This window comes from Mirounga angustirostris, unplaced genomic scaffold (genome assembly GCF_029215605.1).
Source record: "Mirounga angustirostris isolate CCGP_5_RB_7025 unplaced genomic scaffold, mMirAng1.0.hap1 SCAF_6, whole genome shotgun sequence".
NCBI classification, from domain to species: Eukaryota; Metazoa; Chordata; class Mammalia; order Carnivora; family Phocidae; genus Mirounga; species Mirounga angustirostris.
In genome coordinates this window covers 113,733,538-113,756,767 of record NW_026991714.1, presented here as the reverse complement: position 1 = coordinate 113,756,767, position 23,230 = coordinate 113,733,538, and the positions used below count along the sequence as shown (strand labels likewise).

The 23,230-nt window shown below is 53.6% G+C and overlaps 1 protein-coding gene across 1 annotated transcript; it reads left to right on the top strand.

Moving 5' to 3' along the window:
* Positions 1-873: 873 nt before the first annotated feature.
* On the top strand, positions 874-18,027 carry LOC123845500 (annexin A8). The gene is made up of 12 exons (XM_045876249.3): positions 874-1,029; positions 5,679-5,769; positions 6,620-6,714; positions 8,086-8,199; positions 8,916-9,006; positions 9,761-9,840; positions 10,341-10,400; positions 10,933-11,026; positions 11,247-11,342; positions 13,031-13,089; positions 14,207-14,329; positions 17,233-18,027. The coding sequence occupies exons 1-12, from the start codon at positions 1,009-1,011 to the stop codon at positions 17,290-17,292; spliced, it is 984 nt and encodes a 327-aa protein (XP_045732205.1). The 5' UTR covers positions 874-1,008; the 3' UTR covers positions 17,293-18,027.
* The last annotated feature ends 5,203 nt before the right edge of the window (positions 18,028-23,230 follow it).

Here is a 23,230-nt window from a genome sequence, read left to right as displayed (position 1 = left end):
AAAACCCTCACAGCACCATGGGGCTGGTTTTCACTCAGAGGCCAGGGCGTCCCTGAAGCCCTGGGGGCGCCTCCCCAGGATGGAGGGGCCTCGGGCGGTCCCTGAGGCACTGGCGTTTACCCTGAAGGGCGGGTTAAGAGTTGGCTAGAGAGAGTGTACTGCAGAATATTCTAGTCAGGGGACCCAGGGAGGGCAAACTGCAGACAGGAAAAAATTAACCTCTTCCCTGGGGAGCTGGCTCCCTCCCTCGGCTGGCAGCCGTGACGTCCTGCGGGACCCCGCACAGAGCAGGCCCACAGCGGGTCAGAGAGAGCTGGTGGGTGACAACTCTGTTTCTCACGAGCAATGGGGCTTGTGCAAAGTATCTGAGCACTGGAGCCTGTTTCTTCCTGCAGTCCACGGAACTCACACTTGCTTCTTAGGGTTGAGGCAAAGAATAAAGGGGACAGAAGGCACACAGTGATTAAAGAAGCTTCCAGACTTAAGAGACACCCCAATAAAGGGAAGCTGCTCGTACTTATGTCCTTTGCCGAGCTCCCCACTGCATGGTTAGTGGTGTAGAACCTGCACAATAAAAGAAAGGGAAACTTGCTGTCCTTCCTTTTTTTTCTATAGATCAGGTCCAGCAAAGATGGTCTGAAACTCCAGCCGCATTTACTAAGTGAGGCCGTCAAAGTTTGGGACTCAGAATTTCCAGTCTACATAACAGCGACAGCCCAGATGTTTGGCAGTGAGTGGCGGAATTCCACAAGCAGGCTCCGGGCAGTGCCTGGGTGCGGCCAGGGAGCCCCAGGAGGGACCCAGAGCCAGGCGGAACCCAGAGGGGAAGGGGTGGGGCCAGAGGCGGCGCTGGGTGGGGCTTGGGGCCCCCGCTTTTGCCACCACACCCAACATCCAACCCCAAGGACCTGGCGTGTGGGAGCCAGTCCTGTGGAATCTCAGAGTAGAGGGAAGGCTGACCGGTAGATCTTCATCTCCCTGGGGAAAGGCGATCAGGAGGAGAACAAAATGGCCTGGTGGAAAGCCTGGGTAAGTGGGGAGCAAGCAGTGGCAGAGGGTAGGGTTCCTGCAGGGTGTTGGTGGAGAGAGGTCTTGCTCAATCAACAGTCACGCTGTCGGCCGGCCAAGCACCAGGCTGCCCACTGAGGAGGCAAGAGAGAAGAAACCGCCCCAGCCCTAGAGATGCTCATGGCTAGGACAGACAGATAAAGGAAACTTTTTTTTTCTTTTTAAGATTTTTTTATTTATTCATTTGAGAGAAAGAGAGACAGAGAGAGCACAAGCAGGGGGAGGGGCAGAGGGAGAGGGAGAAGCAGACTCCCCTGCTGTGCAGGGAGCCCAACATGGGGCTCCATCCCAGGACCTGGAGATCATGACCTGAGCCAAACACAGACACTTAACCAACTGAGCCACCCAGGCACCCCCAGATAAAGGAACCTTGAAATGCACTGAGGGAAGCTGAGGGGCTGGGGGAGCCCAGAGGAAGAGCCACTGCAGGGAGGCGTTAGGCTGCTCGAAGCTAGAGGGTATCACGTTTGAGCGAGATGTGCATGTGTGTGGTATGTGTGCACATGCGTGTGTTTGACGAGAATCAGGCAGGTAATTCCTTGCAGAGGGAACAGTATGTGCAAAGGCCCAGAAGGGTGGGAAGCTTGGCTTCGGAGAGTAGTTCCTCATGGCTTTAGGGCCATGGGTGGAAGGGCAGAGGAATGGGGGGAGATAGACCTAGAGAAGCAGGCAGGGCAGGTCCTAAAAACCTCGCATGGCAGGCTAAGGGGCTTGGGTTTTACCTCAAGAGCAATGGGGAGCCATTGAAGGTCTTTGAGCTGGTGAGCAACATGATCAAATCGGCTGATGTTGGAGGCTTCATCAATGCCCACACCTTAGGGCACGGGAGGGCAGGCAGTCCTCCAGGAATCCATGGTGTTTATTTGTCAAGATTGAGGAGAGAGGGCAAGAGGACCTGGCCTACAGGGGTCTCAAGTGTCTGAAATCTATGCTTTATAGAGTGATGGAGGACTGAGATGGGGAAGACAGCACAGCCTGTCCCCCAGTCTCCCACCTCCCCGCTGAATGAACAGATTCTTGGGAGTGTTTCATCTGGGTTTGAGTCGGAGGCCATCTTGTGCTAAAGAGGCACAAGGAGGCTCAGCAGATGCCCAAGGTTGCCACACTAGCAAGCGTTAGGGTCTGGGTTAGAATCTGAGCAGCCCAATTCCAGAGCCCGAACTGTGGGCCACAGCCCATGGGAGAGCAGGCTTGGGGCAGTAAGATCACAGGCAGGGCCCGCCTGTGACTGGCTCAGGACCAGATGTCCTCTGGGCCCCCAGTTGGGCCAGGACCAGGACTGGTGGCGGGGGGGTGGGGAGGGGTGGTGCGAGGGTGTGAAAGATCAGCTAGAGGGGCCCCCTCTGTGCCTCTCTTACAGAAATGAAGGTCTGTCTCCCGGGTTCCCCAGGGCAGCCTCGTGACGGGGGGAGGCAAAGGTGTGGTCTCCCCAGAACAGAGCTCTTACCGACAGAGTCACAGGCAAGACTGAGTCACCTTCTCAGTGCAAATGTTCCTGTCTGGACAAGCCCGCTCCGGGCACGGGGCCCGGGTAGATTCTCTAACAGTGGGGCCTTTCAGATAGGAAGATCTGGAGCCCTACCCCTCCCTGCTGATATTCAGGGGTCTGATTCCAGATAATTGTACTTTCTATCCCCTAAAACCATGGAGTGGGAAGAGAGGCTGAGGCTCCTCAGCGCCTCAAAATCACAACCCCTCAGGGAGCGGGTTGACAACCATTCCCCACGGAGCCGACCCCGGACCTGCTGAACGGGCTGCTCCTAGTCACTCAGTCCTGTGGTCTGGCCGGTCCCTGCTGCACAGCGCCTCGTGGCGGCTTGGGGGGGCAGCGAGAGAGCCCCTCGCGGGTGGTCCCCAGAGCTCACACTGCCGGACCACCTGCTTTCCTGTGGGCAAGGCTTCCTTCAGTGCAGAGTTCCAGGAAAGTTCACTGTCCCGAAAAGGTTGAGTCATCAATAGAGTGGGGGGAAGTAGAGAGAGCTCAGCTTCTGAGTCAGGCTGTGGGTCAAGAGCTAGCGCCCCCAACTTACTAGCCATGTCGCCTTGACAAGCCTTCTGAGCCCAGCTCCCTTGCCTGTAAAATGAGGCATTCATGGTTTGGAGAAGTCAAGGAGTGTGAGCATTACACTTCTGGTCCCTGAAGCCTCTAATACAGAGGCCTGGCACAAAGGAGCTACTCAAATGGCTAAGGGTAGTAAGAGCAGCTCAGACTCCCCAAACAAAGGACACTGTGTATGCGTGCACGCAACTGGGCCACCTCTGGGACCACACAGGCTCTTTGGAGGGAATTTGCACAAAGAATTATTTCTAACACTTCTTGCTGAGAAACAAGGTGCTAAAAAATGAAATAAGAAAATTTCGTTTGAAATTCAAGCAAAGGAAATAGAAAAACTTTTCACCTCTTACTCAAAAGCAATATCCCTATCTATAGATAGCCCCACAGATGGTAATCGGCCAGGTATTTTCAGGATCTAATCGGCGCTTGAAGGATGCGTGGATGGATGGATAGATAGATATAGTGATTAAATGGATGGATGGAAGGGTAGTTAGATGGATGTATGGATGGATAGAAGGAGGGACATGGTGATAAAATGAATGAATAAATGGATGGATAGATGGAAAAGTGGATGTGGCCATTGAGTGTCTGGGTGGAGAATGGATGAATAGATGAGTGAATGAGTGGGTTGGTGGGTAGGTAGGTGGGAAAGCAGATGAGTGGATTAGGGCAGACAGAAGAAGTAGGTGAATAGGTGCATGGGACACCAAACACAATGGGACTAAACTCCTTTCCATTGAGGAATCTCTGAGTCTTCTTCAAAATCAATGCCTATCTTCAGTCTCCCTCCACTCCTCTACTATCCCTCTCCCAAAAACACATACTTAAGAAAGATCATCTGTTTTCATCTGAGAAATTCTACAAGGAACAAGTCTAAAGAGCCCTCAGACAAACCCTGGATTAGAGAGACTTGGCTCAGGTCAAGGGCCCAAGTATTTTGGTTATCGTGTTTATTCCACAATTTTCAGAGCATCATGCAGTTCTTTCTAAACCTAACCTTCTGTCCTCCATGAGCCTGTGGACTTGCAAAGGCCCTAGGCTATCAGGATGCTCAGCCGGGTGCCCTGGGTCTCTACATTCTTGTGACTTCTCAGAAAGAAGGCAGCTTGAGCTCAAACCATGCCTCTCTTCCCAAACTTGTTGCACACTCTCAAAGCAGTACACTCAGCTCCATGAAGCCTGTCCTTACTCGCTTATTGTCCTTGTGCTTTGGGGGTAGGTGGTTCTTTCCCACTGACGGCACTGCCTGTCGATGGTGTTGGAGGGAGCTCGGGGGGTGGGGGTGGGCAGGGCCTGCTGCTTGCCCTCAGATGACACTAGCTGGGAGAGGCTTGGCCTGATCCAGAGCCCACACCCCAGGGCGGAGGCAGGGGCAGGAGAGGTTTTGTGGCTTCTGTGGTTCTGGCTGGTGCCAGCCTATGAATCAAAGAGCCATTCTGTGGAGGTGAATAGTAGTCCCACAGAGCCCAGAGGGGAACCAGCAACCCCTCACAGCCAGGCCAGGCAGGCTATGGTCTCTCAGGGTACCCTCACTTAATGGTAGCTTCCCTACACAGCTGACTCCTCTGAATGGCTAGCCTGAGCCACAGACCCCCAGGAGAATTGATGCAGCCTGCCAAACCCCAAGAAAGCTACCTCCTAGAGGACATACTGCCCTTCATGTTCCTTTGTACCCCCTGCACTCACACCCTGCGGTGCCCCCACCGCTCCTCCTCCTAAGCTCCTGTTACTCCAGGTAAACCTCCCCCCAGCCTCCGAAGTCTCATCACAAAAGATCCAAGAACAGGGCTGGCAAGAAAGCTGAGGCAGGGAAAACTGCAGGCCCCTTCTGAAGACCACCAGGTGGCCAGGAGAGCACAGCCGTGCTCATTATTGTGCCTGTCACCCCAATAAAACCACTGCAGGTCCTCTCTCGGGCCAGCTCCCCCTCCTAGGACTTCCTCCCGCTTCTTCGCTCCTCCTGACGCCAAAGGCTGGGTGGTGGCTCTGAAAGTGGCCACAGTGTCAGCCACTTTCCAGAGTCGGCAAACCCCAACTCCGCAGGACCGGCGCTGGTGCTGAAGGCTGAGATTCCTCTCCCAGGATGGCCCTGGATGCTCACCAGCTTGGCCCTGCCTCACCCTCCTCAAGAGGCACCTCCTTCCTCCTTGAGGGCCGAGCTGACAGGACAGGCCTCCCCTTAGCCGAGGCAGCTAATGGGCACATGGGGCCTCCACCCCCACCCCCAGGCTTCCACAGCCCCGATGTGAGAGAGCCATATGGCAACTTGGTGCCAAGTGGACCAAGGTGCCCCTTCCTCAACACATATCTGTTGGTAACTGTCACATCCAGAAGCTGCAGACCCCCTCGGGCCTCGCTTCATCCAAGGTGGACGGTCAGGGAGAGCCATGCCAAGCAGGGGCAGGAGGGACACGAGCCTCAGCCGCTGGCCTGCAGGGGCTGAGCTGGTGCTCACTCTGCAGGACAGGCCACACGATGGGCTGGTGACCTGGTCTGCCCCCTGTGCCCCCACCCCCAGCATTCTCACTTTGAACAAGCCTGCGTTCTTTTGCAGATAGAACAGGAGGGGGTTACGGTGAAGGGCAGCCCCCACTTTAATCCGGACCCCGACGCAGAGACCCTCTACAAAGCCATGAAGGGGATCGGTAAGTGGATGTCTGCAGACCTTCCTCCGGAGCACTGGGCCTCTCTGGGGTCTGTCCGCTCTGCTCAAGACCGCGAGCCTCACAGCTCTGGAGGGGGGCAGCCAGGGGACACCATGCTCCCGAGACGGACTCCCAGCCCACGCGGGAGCCCCCACCCCAGTACTGGTCTACACCTCCCCACCAACGGCTGGAGAAGAGGGAGGGTGGCTGTGCCTCCCTGAGTCATAGGGGTGAGAAGGGGACGCCATCAGCTGTGCGTGCCCGTGCACCCTTATGTAGGCAACTTTACCCCACTTGTCCGAGCTTTCGTACTCACAGAATGGCCTCAGGAACTCTGGACCTGTGTGTCACTGTGAATTCTGGATGGGATGAGTTTGGGAGTTCTGCGGGGCTAAACTGGGCTTCCCGGCTCTGCTTGGGCTGGGCACAGGCAGCCTCCTTCCGGTCTCCAGGAGGCACATTCCTGAGGCCAGCCAGGGCTTGCCATCCTTTCTAGATGAACCTTGGCAGCATGTTCATGACCTCTACTTCCTGTGAGATCACTGCTGTTACCTCCACTTCCCAAAGGAGAGAGCAGATGCTCTGGGCGATGAGGCTGCTGGGCCAGGACTCAGATCCAGTTTTCTGGGCCCTCGGTCCTGACCAGCCACCACTGCCACCAGCACGAGAGAGGACCAAAGGCCCCGGGGGATGTCCGGAGCAGATCAGATGATCAGAGGGTCCTCAGATTCTACCCTTCTGAGCCTGGCCTTGGGCAGCACCTTACTGCCTGGCCACCAAGCAGCTGCCCTCCCTCCTCCTCAGCCCCCTTAGGGGACAGTGGGAGTGCTCACACTGTGCACCCCTGTAGGGACCAACGAGCAGGCCATCATCGATGTGCTCACGAAGAGAAGCAACGCCCAGCGGCAGCAAATCGCCAAGTCCTTCAAGGCGCAATTTGGCAAGGTAAAAGGGGGACAGGAGGCTTTCCTTGGGGGGCTAGGGGCACTGCTGCGGCCAGAGACAGCCCGGGAGGCAGCTTCGTTCTGGACAAGGCCCTTGTCTAGAGGCCAACTTCTAAAAGCGTGGGGCATATAGGGCATACTGATACTAAAAATATTCTTAACTGTTTATCTGAAGTTAAAATTTCTCAAGCCATCCTGTGTTTTATCTGGTTACATTACTTAGGGCTCCCCACAGCCCTGGCTTAGCGGCAGGCCTTCTGCGGTCCACTCCACCTCTCCGCCCCTGTCTCTCTCACCAAGCTCCTTTACCTTGGCTCCATGGCCCCATCCTCGAGCTGCGTCCCTGCCTCTGCGCTTTGCTCACCCTGTTCCCAGAGCCTGGGATGCTCTTTTCCCCCACGGGCAGAGGTGCCAGCCAGGCTCTGTTCCATCCTGTGGCGTGGAACGCTCTCTTCATGGCAGAGCTTCTGTGTCTGGGCCTGCTCCCTCTGCCTCAAGGGAGCTCCAGAGGCATGGAGCACACACGCTGGACCCTTTTCTCTCTTCCCTCCCTCCACCACCCCGGGATAGAGCCAGGCATTGGGGGTACAACCTAAACACAGGAACAAAGGCACACATAGCCGTGGCTGCCAGAAGCCTCTGTCACCGCGTGTCTTTAGTTTGGAGATTTAACGCAGGAGGGTGAATGAGGAAACCCAAACATTCCAGGGGGTGCCAATGTGCGCTTTTCTTTTCTTTTCTTTTTTTTTTTTTAATTTCTTTCTCTCAATCTTCACACCTGTGCATTATTCTTTACATTCAGCATTAGGGGAAATTGATGTTCTAAGAGTAAGCTCTAAGAGTAAGTGCCCAAGATCCCATAGCCTGTAAGCAACAAGGTTGGGATTTAAATCCAGGTCTGACAAGGCCCTTGGTCCTTTGCTGTGCTGTGCAGATCAGCAGGGTGTGGCCTTGTGGCTTCTTGTGGAGACCAGGGCCCTTAGAAGGAGGCACGCATGAGATAGATTCCTTAATTCATTCCTGCATTTATTGAGTGCCACGGGCTATGACAGGATTTGATGGTGAGCAACGACAAACATGTATTCCGGGCTTATACTGTGCCCAGCATCGCCTTGAGAGTGGAGTCGAGCCACACACATCTCTGCACCAGTCCCCTAAGAAATGGTATAACGCAGGAGTATCACTGTCTCCATTTCATAGGTAAGGGTAATGATGCTCAGAGAGGCTATGTTGCTGGCCCGAGAAACTCCAGCATCAGCTCATGGTAGAGCCCACAGGAGTTCCGCCTGAGCCTCCAGGACCGGTTGCTGCCCAGCTGCCTGCACTCAGGGGAGCACAATGTCCAGATCATTGCCTTTCCTTCTTGCATTAGGATCTCACTGAGACCTTGCAGTCGGAGCTGAGTGGCAAGTTCGAGAGGCTCATCGTGGCCCTCATGTACCCACCATATAGATATGAAGCCAAGGAGCTGCACGATGCCATGAAGGTAACTAAGCAGGTGGGGTAGGGGAGGATTGGGTGGGGTCACTGCTGGGGATGCCTTCCTCAAGAGAGCCTGGCACTGGGACCTCTGAGCTCCCCTTGAGCCACCCTCTGGAAGGCCCAGCCCGGGGACCCTGCAACGTGCTGACCAGGCGGGCCGCCTTCAGCCCTCATTCGGCCACGAGGAAGCCAGAATCAGCACTTCTCAGGACAGCGCCAGACCAGGTGTGCAGGAACGACAGAACGACATCTGCAATCTCTGTCCAGTCCCTCGGATCTCCTATGACCCCCACCACTTGTTGAGCACTCGCAGAGAATGAGGAGGGAGTCAGGGTCCAGCAACTCTAATTATCTCCATTGAAAGGACACTCACTGGGTGTGCATGCCCGGCATTTCCCATCTGTTCCCTCTAATCCACCTTTGGGGTGGGCTGGCCCCAAGGACTGACGAGGGCCCCTAGGCTCAGCAAAGTGGAGTGACGTGCTTGAGACCACCCAGCACAGAGGGCAGAGTTGAGACAGAACTCTGCCATGGCCTCACCTGCCCACAGGATCAGCCCCTGGAGACAAACACGGGCGATTTCCCCCAGTAACACCCCCCAGCAGAGGCCCCCATCGGAGGGGGCGGGTACTGACCGGGTCTTCCGGAGGCTCTTCCTCTTGCCTCTTGACAGAAGAGCCCAGGCAGAGCTCTCCAGCAGACAGAGGTTTTTGTCTATAGGGCTTGGGGACCGAAGAGGGTGTCATCATTGAAATCCTGGCTTCTCGGACCAAGATCCAGCTGCAGGAGATAATGAAGGCATACGAGGAGGGTAAGGGGGGTGCAGGGCCTAGACATAAAGGCTCTCTTGGGAATGGCCACAAGCTTTGGCAGACTGGTAGGGGATGAGGGACAAGCAGTGCACTGGGCCTCACTAAAAAAGACCCTTTCTGGGCCTTTCTACATATGGGTGCTGAGGACCTACTGTGTGCCCAGTCCTGTGCCTGATGGTCTCTAAGCTCCCTGAAGCCCACGGGCTGCTGGGGAAAGCGACATGTATCCTTAAACTCTCTGCCCCTCGAGGGCCTGGCAGCACTGTGGGTCCCGGGCTGTGTCAGTACTGGATGGGTCTGGCTCCTTCCTGGCCAGGCACACACTGACCCTGGGGACCGTGCAGGGCCCTGTTGCAGTGGGGGCTGTGGACCACAGGCCAGCTATCATGGAGCCTACGGGATGCAAGGCAAGCAGAGGCCAGCCTGGCCACCATGTGGTCTGCCTGGCAGACAATCTGCCTGAAGGTTCTGGCTTTGCCAAACCACAGATGAAGCAGAGCTCGGTAGGCAGCCCCCGGCGGGGCTCTCTGGCCTGACCTATCCCTGCACTTGGAGCCAGATTGGCAGTCTGTGTTGCTTCCTCATTCTGAATGACCGCCAGGTGGTGGGGCCTCTGCCATTCAGACACCTGGGCAGTGCGTCCACTCCACTGACTAGTCCTTACCAGACGCCTTTAACTGGGAGCAGTGTGGGAAAAACAGGGCTGGGAGGAGGAAAGTGGATCTGTGCCTCATGGTCCTGTTTCCCCTGCAGACTATGGGTCCAGCCTGGAAGAAGACATCCAAGCAGACACCAGCGGCTATCTGGAGAGGATCCTGGTGTGCCTCCTGCAGGTAGTAGAGCCCAGGCTCCTGGGAGCCCCTTGCCTGAGGGACCTGAACATCTGGGCTCCAGGGAGCAGTTCTTGGGGAGAGCTGTTGGGGTGGAGAGGGGTCAGGGCCTGGGTAGAGCCCCAGTGGCCTGGGCTTCTTGGATACCTCTCAGCGTGGCTGGAGGATTCTCACACCCGCGCGTCCCTGACACGGCCACATGGGGGCCCCCCAGAATCGGGAGGAGAGTGCCCTGTCACTTAGAAGGTCCTACACACCACACCCCATGCCTGGCACTCCGCTTACCTTAGCTCACTGAATCCCCCAGCTCCCTACGAGGCCACCCTTACTACTCTCATTTGATAGATGACAGAATCGGGCCCTGGAGAGGGTAATTAGCCTGCTAACATCCCCATGGCCAAAAAGTGGTCGAGCCCTGCCTGCCCTCCTGCCCGGCTCTCCCTGCTGCCCCAGATGTTCTGCTGGGACAGCCTGTCTCACACAGCCACCCCTTCTGCTCCTAGGGCAGCAGGGATGATGTGAGTGGCTTTGTGGACCCAGGACAGGCCGTCCAAGATGCACAGGTGAGGCTACGTACATACACCCTTGACAGCTTCCGCCCTGTGGGCCACCTGCCCCATCCTCTGGGGGCTAATGCCTGGAAGCCTCACCCAGCCCCTCTGTCCATGCGGGTTTTCTTTGACACTAGGCTTGGCTGAGACCCAGATCAGCTTTCTGCAGACCTTTCCCCTCTGGTGTTGCAGAAGGAAAGTGAAAGTGTTGGGGAGACTCAGGAACAGGAAGGGGAGTGACTTGGGAGGGGTCCACTGAAGCTCTGTCCTAGCAGGAACAGCCCACAAGCCTGGGGACCAGATGGGACTCTTCAGATCACTATAGTTCGGTCTGCTGGCAGAGTACTTGGAGATGTCCAGAGGCAGAGCAAAGTCCCAGGGGAGGCAGGGGAGTTCCCAGAGCAGCACCTGGCCCAGTATCCAGAAGGGATTTAACCTCTCAGGGATAGCAAGAGAGGAGAATGCTGACCTGGTGGGTGGAAGGGGGCTGACCCTCACCTCCTTGCTCTCCTTCACTGGCTTCTTGCGGCTGCCCCAATGCTAGGATCTGTACGCAGCAGGCGAGAAGATTCACGGGACCGACGAGATGAAATTCATCACCATCCTGTGCACACGCAGTGCCACGCACCTGATGAGAGGTACCGGGGAGGGAGGAGGCACGGTCCTTCACACGGGCCATCCAGTGTGCATCCTTGCCTGGTCATGATGCTGGGAAGAGAGCCAGGGAGACTTGGACCTTTTCCCTGGCAACCAAGTGGAGGTCAGGGGGTACACACTGATGTGCAGTCTCAGATCTGAGACACTGGGGGCATCACACTGAGATCTACATATCCCTTAAGAGAAGACGTCTCTCTACAGTGTTTGAGGAATATGAGAAAATCGCCAGCAAGAGCATTGAGGATAGCATCAAGAGCGAGACCCACGGCTCCCTAGAGGAGGCCATGCTCACAGTGGGTAAGAGATGGGGCTTGGTGCTCAGACACACAGGTGTCCGCAGCCACGGGGCCCGGCAAGGGGGCAGTTCCCTGGGGTGGCAATAGCAAGTGACTGGGTCCCTACGTCCGCCGTCAAGGGACCCCTCCCCCTCCAGGCCACGCACACACGTACCCTTCAGCCCAGGACACCGGGACTATCCTACCCTCGTGTCTTCCATATGCCGCGCCCTGCCCCCCATAATCCCTGCGCTGTGTGAGTATGCGAGCATGAGTGTGAGCATGGCGCATGTGAGAATATGTGAGTAGGTGAGTGTGTGTGCACATTTGCAGGATTATGCCTGACCCAGGGCCTGTGCTCATCCATAGCAGCCACACAGGGAACATTCTGGTTCTGATTATAAAGCCCTAAAGAAAGTCTCCTGTCTTGACCTTAGCCAGAGGCCTGGTCTCTCTCAGTTGCTCACTGAAGAAATGATGTATAGTTGGAATCCAAACTCAGTGATTGATGGTCTGACGCTGGGGAGCACTGAGAACCTTCCCTCAAGCACAACGTCAGGTCGACCTAGGAGGACCTGTTCCAGACCACATCTTGGGGTGCAGAACTGAGGTCACAGTGAGGAGAGTCATTGTGCAGTGAGGAGCTGAGGCCCAGGGGCAGAGGGACTTTTCCTCTCCTCCTTCCCATGATGGAGCCAAGGTCAGGGCCCTAGGGCTAGGGCACTCACCTCCACACCAGGCTGTCCCCATTCTGTGCTGGGCAGCCAGGGGAACTCCACGTGTCCAGGGCTTTCGGAGTGGACTGGGACATCTGACCGTCCCCAGCAGGCTGTGACTGCTGTGATAAAGACCAGTCTATGTTGGAGCAGCTCAGCATGCCCCCTGCTCCAATCTCAGCAAATCAGCCCCTGCATTGAGTTTGAACAACCTCCTGAATAAATCTTCAGGCAGGGAAAAGCAAAGGTGCGCAGTGCCTCCTGTACCGGGCATTTCCTATTCACTTCTCCTTGAAGACTCCCACCCTTCACCCCGTAGACAAGGACAGTGCAAAGCAGGAAGGTCAAAGAATGAAGTCACACCATGCTATCAGGGGAGAGTCAAACACCTGCCTCCTTCACGCAAAGCCCACGCTCCTTCTGCTGCCCTGAGCTAAAGTGCCAAGCTCCCCGACCCAGATGCAAAATCTCTGAAGCAGCATCCATGAAAGCAAACAGGGGCCCACCCTCTGGGCCAGATGTCCCTGGGTGCCCTAGTGCTCCAGGGCTGGACCCCATTGTCACGTGGAAATTCAAATGCAGGGACCTTCCTGAGAAGTGAGGAGTAAAGTGGACACCCCGAGGCCAGTGGTCACCATGACTATGGCTCCTCTGTGGAGCTGAGTGGCTGGATTCCTGGCAAGGCTGGCTCTGGGGTGTAAGAGCCCAGGGCTGCGCTAGACGGAGCCATGCTCAGAGGGGCCAGCCTCGCATTTACTCCTCACCCTCTGCCTGCCCACTTTGTGCCTTCGGACCTGTGCCCAGTGCCCCAGGCTTCCTTCCCTGTCCCACCCCACCCAACGCCAAGCCTCTCGTTTTGGAACTAGGCAACACATAAATAAATAGGCCAAGAACTGCATAATGCTCATGCTTAAGATCCAAGGCAAGACATCAATACACATGTACACAATGCCATCTACAACATCTAGTGTTAACAGAGCTTTCCTGTTGCCAGTGAAATGCACCCGGAACCTGCACAGCTACTTCGCAGAGCGACTTTACTACGCCTTGAAGGTAACTCTTCTGTTCGGTGCCCCCTGTTCTCAGCCCTCCTCAGCACCAGCTGCCAAACCCAGGCGCTCGGAGCCACCACTGCCTCTGACCCTTGTGTCTTCTCTAATTCTTGTGAACAGAATCCTAGAGCTCCCCAGGGGTAAAATGAGTCTGGGGAAGGGAAGCCACAGCTCCTGGGGGCTGGATTGGAGCAGGTTTTTTCTCAGGTGTGCATCGCACCGACCTCTTACAACAATCCTGTGAGACCCGTGTCGTAACTCCCACCCTAGAGATGGTGAAGCAAAGGCTTGTGGTCAAGGTCACCCAGCTGAGGACTGGCTGAGCCTCCATTTGAACCCAAGCCAGGCCAGCTGTCCTTTTGATCCCACCACGTGACCTCCTTGAGCGAGCACAGAAAGTCAAGGTGCCCTTGGAATGGACGTTCAGACGGAGATGGCTACACGTGGCACTCAACTTCCATGTGCCTGCCAGGGATGCCAAGCTGGCTTTATCTTTGTCCAAGAGGCTGTGCTGGGCATTCAAACAGACGTCCCAGCCATTTGTACTGGGTGGAGTTTCTGGCACCTGGAAGCCAGAAACTGGAAGAGAATCAGAGGGATTCCCTGAGCCTGAAGTCAGTGCCCACCTTCTGTGTGCTGACACCACTGGAGCTTAGAACCCCAAGTTCTCTGGCCAGGAAGTGAGAGAGGGCATGGGGTGCCCTTGGCCATTGGCGCCATCCAACAGGAGACTAGTCAAAGATCAAAGTAGGCAGAAGGTCCTGCTTGAGAATTGGCCAAGTAAGCTGAATTTCCTGACGTTGTTCCTCTAGGAAGAAGGCTTACTCCTAGAGCAGCGAGTGTTCTGTGTCTAGAATCTGATGTGGCAAACCAAACACACACAGCACTTTGGGGCATTTAGCTCCCAATAAAGACAGACATGTGGGCAATGAGGGAGAAGAGATGAAGGGAACAGAAACCCTGAGTCACTACAGCTCCCCTCCCAGTGCTTCGCCCCCTGAAGCAGAGGCTCATTCCCACATCTCCGGCCCCCTCTGAAAGCCCCCTGGCCCCAGAGCACAGATTTGTCCATCATCACAGAGGTGGGCAGTGACTGTTGATTGCTGTGTCTTGTCCAGGGAGCAGGGACTTGCGATGGGACCCTGATAAGAAACATCGTTTCGAGGAGTGAGATTGACTTAAATCTTATCAAGTGTCAGTTCACAAAGATGTACGGCAAGACCCTCAGCAGCATGATCGTGGTAAGTCAGGGGTTCCCAGATCTACCCCCAGTTTGAAGCAGAGGCATTACTTGGAGACCTGGATGCTGGGACCAGAGTCCTACGTCACATGTGTCCATCCCTTCCCGGTGGGGGTCACACCCATGCATTCGTGGCCATACAGTGTGTATAGAGATCAGCAAGGGGGTCAGTGTGGCTAGGGCCCAAAGGGGGCTTGGGCAGGCGCACAGAGACCAGACCATGGAGGCCCTGGACTTGGCGCCCAGAGTTGGCTTTGCATTTGAGTTATGGTTGCCCCTTTGGAAATGACACAACCAACTTTGCTGAGGAGACCATATCTGAATGTCAAGGACGGTAAAGAGTTCAGTAGGAATCAGGCAGCTGCCTTCAAAATCCAGATTGAAGTAGTCCTAGCAGCATGATTTTAAGGAGATAAATCAGACGGGCTCCAGTGGGTTACCTACCCAGATGCCAGTCAGTGAACATTCTGGAGCTGAGAAAATGTACCATCACACCATCGCACTGCCGTTATGGTGAGAGTAATAGTTCTTCTAGAAATTAATGCAAATGAGGCCTTGACCATTTCATCAAGAGAAGTCAAACCTCGAGAAGTAAATCCCAAGTCTTCATTGGCTCTAGTTAAGACAAGTCTCTAGTTACTCTACAGATGTCTGTTGTCAGCCACACTTTCCAAGACACACATAGCTCACAATATGTTAAAAAGACATTTCTATTTTAAGATGTTTCAGAAAGGGGCAATGGGTAGCTATTAGGCAGGTCCTGGTAGGTCTGGCTGGTCCGGGATCCACACACAGAGCCAGGGGAAACAGAGGAGGACATATCACCCAACTCCTTTTTTATGTGCTTGGGGATAATGGGAGCAAGAGGACACTGAGGGATGGTGGAATTATTCTTCGCTTTGTTTTTGGCTTTCCAGCCAGTCTTGTCAAAAGACAGGAGGGCTACCCGCAGACCAGCCCAGGCTGTTGATGGCTTTGCCAACATCCAACCCCAGCTGAGTGTTAGGAATTTTTTCTCCCATCCATAGTTTCTGTGGCATCAGGGAGATTCCTCTACCTTCTCACCATCACGGTTAGATTGAGCCAGAGTCAGACTTGAGAGGAACAACCACACTGAGTAAAAAGGATCACTTTGACCCATCCAGGGTGTAGACTTCACGATGGAGAAAGGCTTAGCAGGTTAATTAGCACATGATCAATATAATCAATAAAAGAGTGCCCTGTCTAGACATACAAGAAGCCCACCCTCTTTAGGTTTTGCCTACGATTTTTGTTTAAGAAAATTGAGTTGGAATTGTGACTCAGGTGGCCAAATATTTTTTTAGTATAGACCACTCTCTGTAGATGTCATCAAAGCAAACATGATTTCCAACAGTGATACCAGCATTAAAAACTCCTGCATAGAAATTAATAGGAAAATTTATAAAAAACCCATGCATAACTTTAGACCCATGCATTTAAAAAGATAGACAAAATGAATACAGTTTTCTAAAAAACACAAAACAACACAAAAACAAAAATACCTTATTATAAACATTGTGTTGAAGAAAGAAAGAAAGAAAGAAGAAAGAAAGAAAAGAAAGAAAGAAAGAAAGAAAGAAAGAAAGAAAGAAAGAAAGAAAGAAAGAAAGAAAGAAAGAAAGAAAAGAAGGAAGGAAGGAATGGAATTTAAAATGTGGTTAAAAATCTACCAGGAGAGGGGTGCCTGGGTGGCTCAGATGGTTAAGCATCTGCCTTCGGCTCAGGTCATGATCCCAGGGACCTGGGATCAAGCCCCACATCAGGCTACCTGCTCAGTGCAGAGCCTGCTTCTCCCTCTCCCGCTGCCATTCCCTCCGCTTGTGCTCTCTAGCTCTGTCTCTCTGTCAAATAAATAAAATCTTAAAAAAAAAAAAAATCTACCAGGAGATTTCAGGCCCAAATGATTGTACAGGCAAATTAGACTACAAGCTAAGGACCAGGTGATTCCCATGAGGCGTAACTGCTACAGCGCATAGGACAGTGGAACTAGCCAGTGCTATCACTTACCAAGTGGCCTTAATGAACGGTGTCCTCTTGCTCCCATTCTCCCCAAGTACATAAAAAAGGAGTTGGGTGATATGCCCTCCTCTGTTTCCCCTGGCTCTGTGTGTAGATCCTGGACTAGCCAGACCTACCAGGACCTGCCTAATAGCTAAGGGGGCCTGGTAGACCGCGGAAATGGGGTTCAGCCCTTGGCCATGTGGGGTCAATCCTATTGGGACACAGACACTGCCTGACCCCTTCGTGAGCCAGCTGCTGTGCAGGCAAGCCCACGCTTCTCCTGCTATTTATGCCTCACCACATCTCAGCAAGGCTCAGATCAGCATGAACATCATTTGATAGACGAGAAGGAGTCTCAGGGTGGTGACAGGACTCGTCCCAGCCACAGGGTTAGTGTGTGACAGAGCTTGGTCCAGGTTCTGCATGGACCCAAAGCCCGAGCTCTCCCCACTGCACCCCCTGCCTCCAGGTGTGGCACTGGCCACCCTGCTTTCTGCCTCGGTTCCCTGATCTGCAGCAGTAGGTGCTGAGTAAATGATGGGTCATGACGAATAAACGAATGGTTGGGCACTTTGGGGTCCTGAATGGAATATGGGGAAGAGCCCTGGGGCAGCCAATCAAAATGCCTTCCTTGCTCCAGAGCAGAGCTGTGTCTGCGATTCATTTCCTACATTAAGCTCCCCTGTAGTTAGTAAGAGAATCAAAAGGAAATACAGAGAAGTATCCTGAGATGGCAAACAAGAAGACAGGTGACACAGTGTGGGCCCGCATCATAGGAACCGCACAGAGATGTGCCAGGCTTCTCCCCAAGGAGCACGACTCCTAGTAATAACCGCAGCTGACAAATACCCCTTGTGACTCCCCTGTCCCTCCTGTCCTCAGGGAGACACCAGTGGTGACTACAAGAACGCCCTGCTGAACCTGGTGGGCAGCGACTCCTGAAGGCTCAGGATAGAGCAAAGGCCAAGAAGCTGGAGCCACTGGGCCCTGCCTGCTCAACCTTGGCCATGGACTGGGGGGGTGGGGGGACCAAACTTGCTTTTCAGTCTTCTATCTCCCAGCTTCTGGTGCTTTCAAGTCAGTTCCAGGTGTGAGCACAGGGCCAATCTTAGCATAATCTGGCCTGACAAACACCTCGGCTCGAAGGGGTTGTTTCTTCCTCCCGACCCAGGCGTTTTCCCGAGCTCAACTAGTCACAGAGCCGCCTGGGCCCAGCTTACACAGATACCCACCCCATCTATTAAATCAGGTCTGCAGAGAAGAGACCAGAGAATAAGGAATTTTAATAAGCATCTCAGCTGATGAGCCTCCTGAAAGGCCTCCAGTGAGGCTAGGAGAGCCCATATGTTTCAGAGCACACACATGTGAGCAGCTGAGAGAGAAACACATGCATTTGGGCCCACTGGGATGCCACTAACATTCGTTCGTCTAAACACGTTAGGCTACAGGCAGAATGAACATTCTCTCCCTGTCTAACTAACAGAGAAAGTTGCACATCAATGTCCCGACCCAAGGGCACTGTGCTCTAAGGGGCCCCGGCTTATCCAGTCCTTGCTCAGAGGAGCTGTTCTTTCCTTTCCTGACACAAGTGTGGAATATCTCTTATTCCAACCCGATGCCAAGACACGGAGGCGCCTCTGCTGTGCTTTTCAGAATAATAAAGTTTGTACATTCGAATCTAAGTGCCTTTGGATTTTTAGCAGTGACCAGAGTAGGACCAATTTAATTTGTCAGTGTTCATAAAAGAAATGTGATTATAAAAAGCTTTGGGGGTGGGGGGAATGAATCCAACCTGAGCACACAGGTGGGCATTTCCCCATGGGGACACGTTGAGCAGACTGTGCCCACTGTCGCCCTGGGGACAACTCGAGTAAATGAGGATCTTACCTATCACCTAAATCCTGATCTCTCAGAGGTGGGGGGTGGGGAGCTTTAAAAGTCTTGTGCCCCTATTCCAACCTGTGGCTTTCCTCGCTTCCATGGCATCCACCCAGGGGGGTCCAGCTGCCCTCGGCTGCCTCCAGGGATGGGGAATCCCAACCTCCCTGGACAGCCCCGTCTTCTTCCAACAGGAGTGATCAGCAGAAATCTTCCTTTAACTGAGTCAAACCCGGCCCCATACAGCCCTCTGCTCTCGACTCCCCATCTAGGGCCACAATGCCTCCTTCCTATCCTCCCTGCCTATCTGAAGACGACCCACAGATTCCACTAAGACATCTTCTATCAAAGCTAAACATCCCTAGTCCCTTCAACTGTCCCTCCTGGAGCCTGGTTTGGGGCCATATCCTCTGAACATGTTCTAGTTTGCAAACTCCCTCTTAAAGTATGACCCCAAGGAGCCAGGGATATCCAAGAGATGGAACAGCAGGGCCTTTGCGCTCATGCAGGTGAGAGGTAGACCTGGCTCTGTGACTGGCTGTGTGACTCTGACCTAATCACGTCCTCTCTTCCTCTGAGCTCAGTTCCCTCACCTTTAAATGCAGGAATGCAGCCCTCCTTACTTGCTGCATTTCAAACCACCCTAAAGCTGGTATAAAACCATCATTTTACAATGGTCATGGGTTCTGCAGGTCAGGAATTCAGCCAGGGCCCTGGGCAGATAACTCAGCTCTTCTCCAGCAAGTCTGGGGACTCAATGGGGAAGACTCAAAGGTTTGGCGGAATTCTACGGCAGGATCCGGAAATCATCTGGAGGCTTCTTTCACTCACTGGGCTGGAAGGCTAGGCTCAGCTGGAACTGTCCCCTAGAGCTCCTACGTGCAGCCTCTCTGGTATGCAAAGGGTAGTGGGGCTCCTTATGTGGCAGGTGAGTGCTGCATTGCCTTCTGGGATGCACCTCAAGAGTCACACAGATCACGATCACCATGCCCTATCTGTCAAAGACATCACAGGCCAGCCCATCTTCAAGGAAAGGAGACACAGTCCCCCGCTGTCCATGGGAAAAAGATCAAAGAATTAGGGGCCATTGTCCTAAATCATCAACAAGTAGTTTAAGTAACAGAACAACGGGTGCAGCACCCCCAAGCCCGAGAATGCAGCTGTGGGTGGGGCCGAAGCAGGGTTCCAGAGGCCCCGGCAGCATCCTTAGGGCTACCTGTGTGGTCCCAGGTCAGGCTCTCAGGTGGTCCTGATTCTTTAATTTTTTTTTTAATTCAAGTCCTGCTCTGAACTTTCTTTCAGTGCTGAGTCGTTGAGTCCCCTTATGCCTTTAGAAAAGACTTAGAGGATTTCTCTGCCCTGCAATCCCTTTGGAATGACTGTTCTCTGGGCACAGGATTGTCTTGAGGCTCACCCCAAAACTAGCCTGATGTGGCCACACAGGAGCCTCAAGAAAAGTTGCAGCCAAGGAGACAGTTCAGGAAACTCTGTTGTGTCCAACTATGCGCCCGGCAGGGGAATCTATTTTAGCGGAAACATGCAGTTCATCCATCATTCCGGAAGGAGAGAATGGAGCTCCCTCTGGCCCCATAGGGCAGAAGCAGGTCTCCTGAGATTAGAGGGATGCTCTCTGCCCCTGGGGTCACAGCTAGAGCAGCATGGGTAGTCGTGTGGCATCCCCGTGAGGTGGCTCCTGTCTAGCTGAGGGCGTTCACCAGCTGGGTGTTACCAGTTGGCTCTCATGGAGGCTGGGGGAGGGGTGCTGGCTGGCAAAGGGACTTAGCCAGGACACAACGTGTCCTCAGCACCTCCAAATCATTTTTGCTAGAATAACCTTATGGGCTTCTCTGATAAAACAGACAGGGTCCTAAGGTACTTTTACAATTGCTCTAGGATTTTTTTCTTTTTTTCTTTTTCTTTTTCTTTTTAATGCATCTGTGTCCTTAAAGATAATTTAGGGTCTGCTCAGTTTGATTTCAGCAAAAGAGAAAAATGAGAAGCTAGGAGCTCCCTGCTTGTGGCCTTGCCATAGGTCTATAATGAAAACTGTGGTTTCCAAACTCTCTACCAGAGATACTCGTTTATATTCATAAACTCCCCTTCTATCCTCAAATCCAAGGCGCCTCATCCTCGGACGCTAGACCTGCTCTCTCTCTTAGCAATGCCGGCTGGTAAGGGAGGAGGACCTGATCCAGTACACTGAGTTCAGGGTTTGTCATACGGCATGATTGAAGACATAATTTTCATTCGGTGCAGGATTCAGGGAGCTAACCAGTGGCTTTTCATAAATTCCTTTTCTGCTTAAACTATCCAGAGTGGATGCTCTTGTGAGCAACTCAAAAGTCTATTACAAAGAATCCATGCCCTTACAACATCAGAGGATAATGACTTACTTGTGGGTCTCCCTCAAAAAAAGCTGGGAGCCCAGGAGAGCAGGAACCTGGTTTTATTCATTCCTGAACATTCAGTGCCTATCATATAGCAGATGCATGATGAGTATTTTTGAATGAACAAAACCAAACAAGATGACAGTCTTTGGGGATGGAAGACCATCTTGCCAGGGCACCTGAGCCCATCCTTCATCATCTCTGATTCTGAGCAGACGCTGGCCTCTTGGACTCTTGGAGGAGGGAAGCCTACTCAGCCAGCCCTAATGAAAATAGTCCTGAAAAGATCTAAGGGGGGCAGGCAGCTTCTCTCCACTCCTACTTGGCACAGGCCCTATTTCAGATTAAACACTGCGTGACAAACAAGCCCAGCAGGATCCGTCCCTGCCTAAGCCCCTTTGGAAGCGCATGCCGCCCCCTCCCCCAACAACCACCAGTCCAGTGGGGAGTGCAGACAAGACCAGAACCAGACCCGTGTCCACCAGCATCGCTTCGGGCTGCCAGAGGGTGAGGACTAGCATATGGGGCTTGGCTTCTTTCAGGTTTATCCTTGAGCAGGGGAAGGATCACCTTGCTGAGGATCAAATACTTGGGCAAAATCAGGATCATCTCAGCAAAGGAGTAAAGGGGGGAATGGATTTGTCCTTAACACCCATCCTACACTTCTGTTACCACGGCCACGCATTGCACCTGCTGCCAGGTCGGGGCAAACCAGGGAAGGCTTTGTAAGGAAGGTAATGTTTGAGCAGAGTCTTGAAGGATGACTCGGTACTTATCAGGTAGACTAGACAGGGGAGAACAATTCAGGCTGAGGGAGGAATGCAAACACAGCAGGGTATCTGGTCTCCATCAGATTACAGGAATGGTATGTTCGGGCCTCCTGAGGTGGGAGAGTCAAAAGATAAAGGTGCTGTCAGGAGACAGGTCAGGGCAAACTTAAACTATCAGACTGAGAAGCTCAAAGTATTTCCAGGGACAATGGGAGCTTTTAAGGAGTCAGGCAGGGGAGCATCTGGGAGGGGTCTGGGGAAGATTCCTGGCAACACCACAGAAGAGGAGTTCGCCTGCATGAGTCTGGAGGTAGGGAGCCCAGCGCTGAGGCTGGTCCAACAACCTTCCAGCCTAGTCCTCTGTGATCCTGAGGCGATTTCCCTAGGAGGAGGCTGGCCTTGGCTACTTCTTGTCCTGGTTTGGGGCGGTCTTTCACATAGTTTTGATGTAGCCCTTAGCCACCCTACTTTTTTTTTTTTTTTTAAGATTTTATTTATTTATTTGAGAGAGAGAATGAGATAGAGAGCATGAGAGGGGGGAGGGTCAGAGAGAGAGGCAGACTCCCTGCCGAGCAGGGAGCCCGATGCGGGACTCGATCCCGGGACTCGATCCCGGGACTCCAGGATCATGACCTGAGCCGAAAGCAGTCGCTTAACCAACTGAGCCACCCAGGCGCCCCGTGAGCCACCCTACTTTTGACCCCGTAGTGAGGAGCAAGGCTGACTACCACAGCTCCCACTTTAGCATGTTCATCGCTGAACTAGCTCAGCGGGCCCTGGGCCTGTGTGTGAGGGTCCAGGGACTTTCATGGCCCTATGTAGGTGTCCAAGTTCCCCCATGGGTTTGGCCCAAAGTTGCCTAATGCCCCAGTGGCCTGTGACCACCTTGTTCCTCTCCTTCCTGGCCGTTGGGCTGTGATCCAGTACCATTCTGGGGCCACCGCCTGGGAGGGAACGCACTGGCTGGCCCTTCCACATCACGGGTGAAGCCACTGCTCCGGCCTCCCCCCCGCCTCCCCCATGTGACCATACGTGACTTAGAAAGCCCCCCGCTGCCGCTGGAGAGCCAATACTTCTTGCTGCAGGGACCCAGCACCGCATCCAGGCTGCCGGCAGCACCAAGCTGGCCAAGAAACCAGCTCACACAGTGCCCTCTTGTGGCTGCAAGGCTGACTGTCAGCCTAGGGCCTGATCCCCGCAGCCCAGCAAAGAAGGCTTCGGGGCCCTGGAGGAGGAATCCTGGCCCTCCTCACCGCTGGGTGGGGCATGTCTATGTTTTCTTGTACACCAGCTCTGGAGTGCTGCGTGCACTCAGCTTGCTCCAATTAGGTTGCAAACACACTTACCTGGGGCTTCCTGTGTGGCTCAGTCGGTTAAGTGTCTGCCTTCGGCTCAGGTCCTGATCTCAGGGTCCTGGGATCAAGTCCTGCATGGGGTTCCCTGCTCAGCAGGGAGCCTGCTTCTCCCTCTGCCTCTGTCCCTCCTCCCGCTTGTGCTCCCTCTCAAATAAATAAATAAAATCTTAAAACACACACACACACACTTACCTGTACTGACACTCAGTGAGTCATTGCTGCACCCCTTTGACCCATTTTGTTCCCTGGGGAGTGACCTGCCTAAGGCCACCTGACTGGACACTACCAAGCTACACCCTGAGCTCCAATGCCTAAATGCTGTTCCCACTGACTCTCCTACATGTTTTCCTCTAATTCGTTATTTTTTTAATATTAAATGTAACATCCACATCTGGTTAAAAAAATTCAGAAGTAGATCGAAGACATACATTTAAAAGCTTATAGAATAAAACAGAATATCTTAACCACCTTAGGATTGGAAAACATTTCT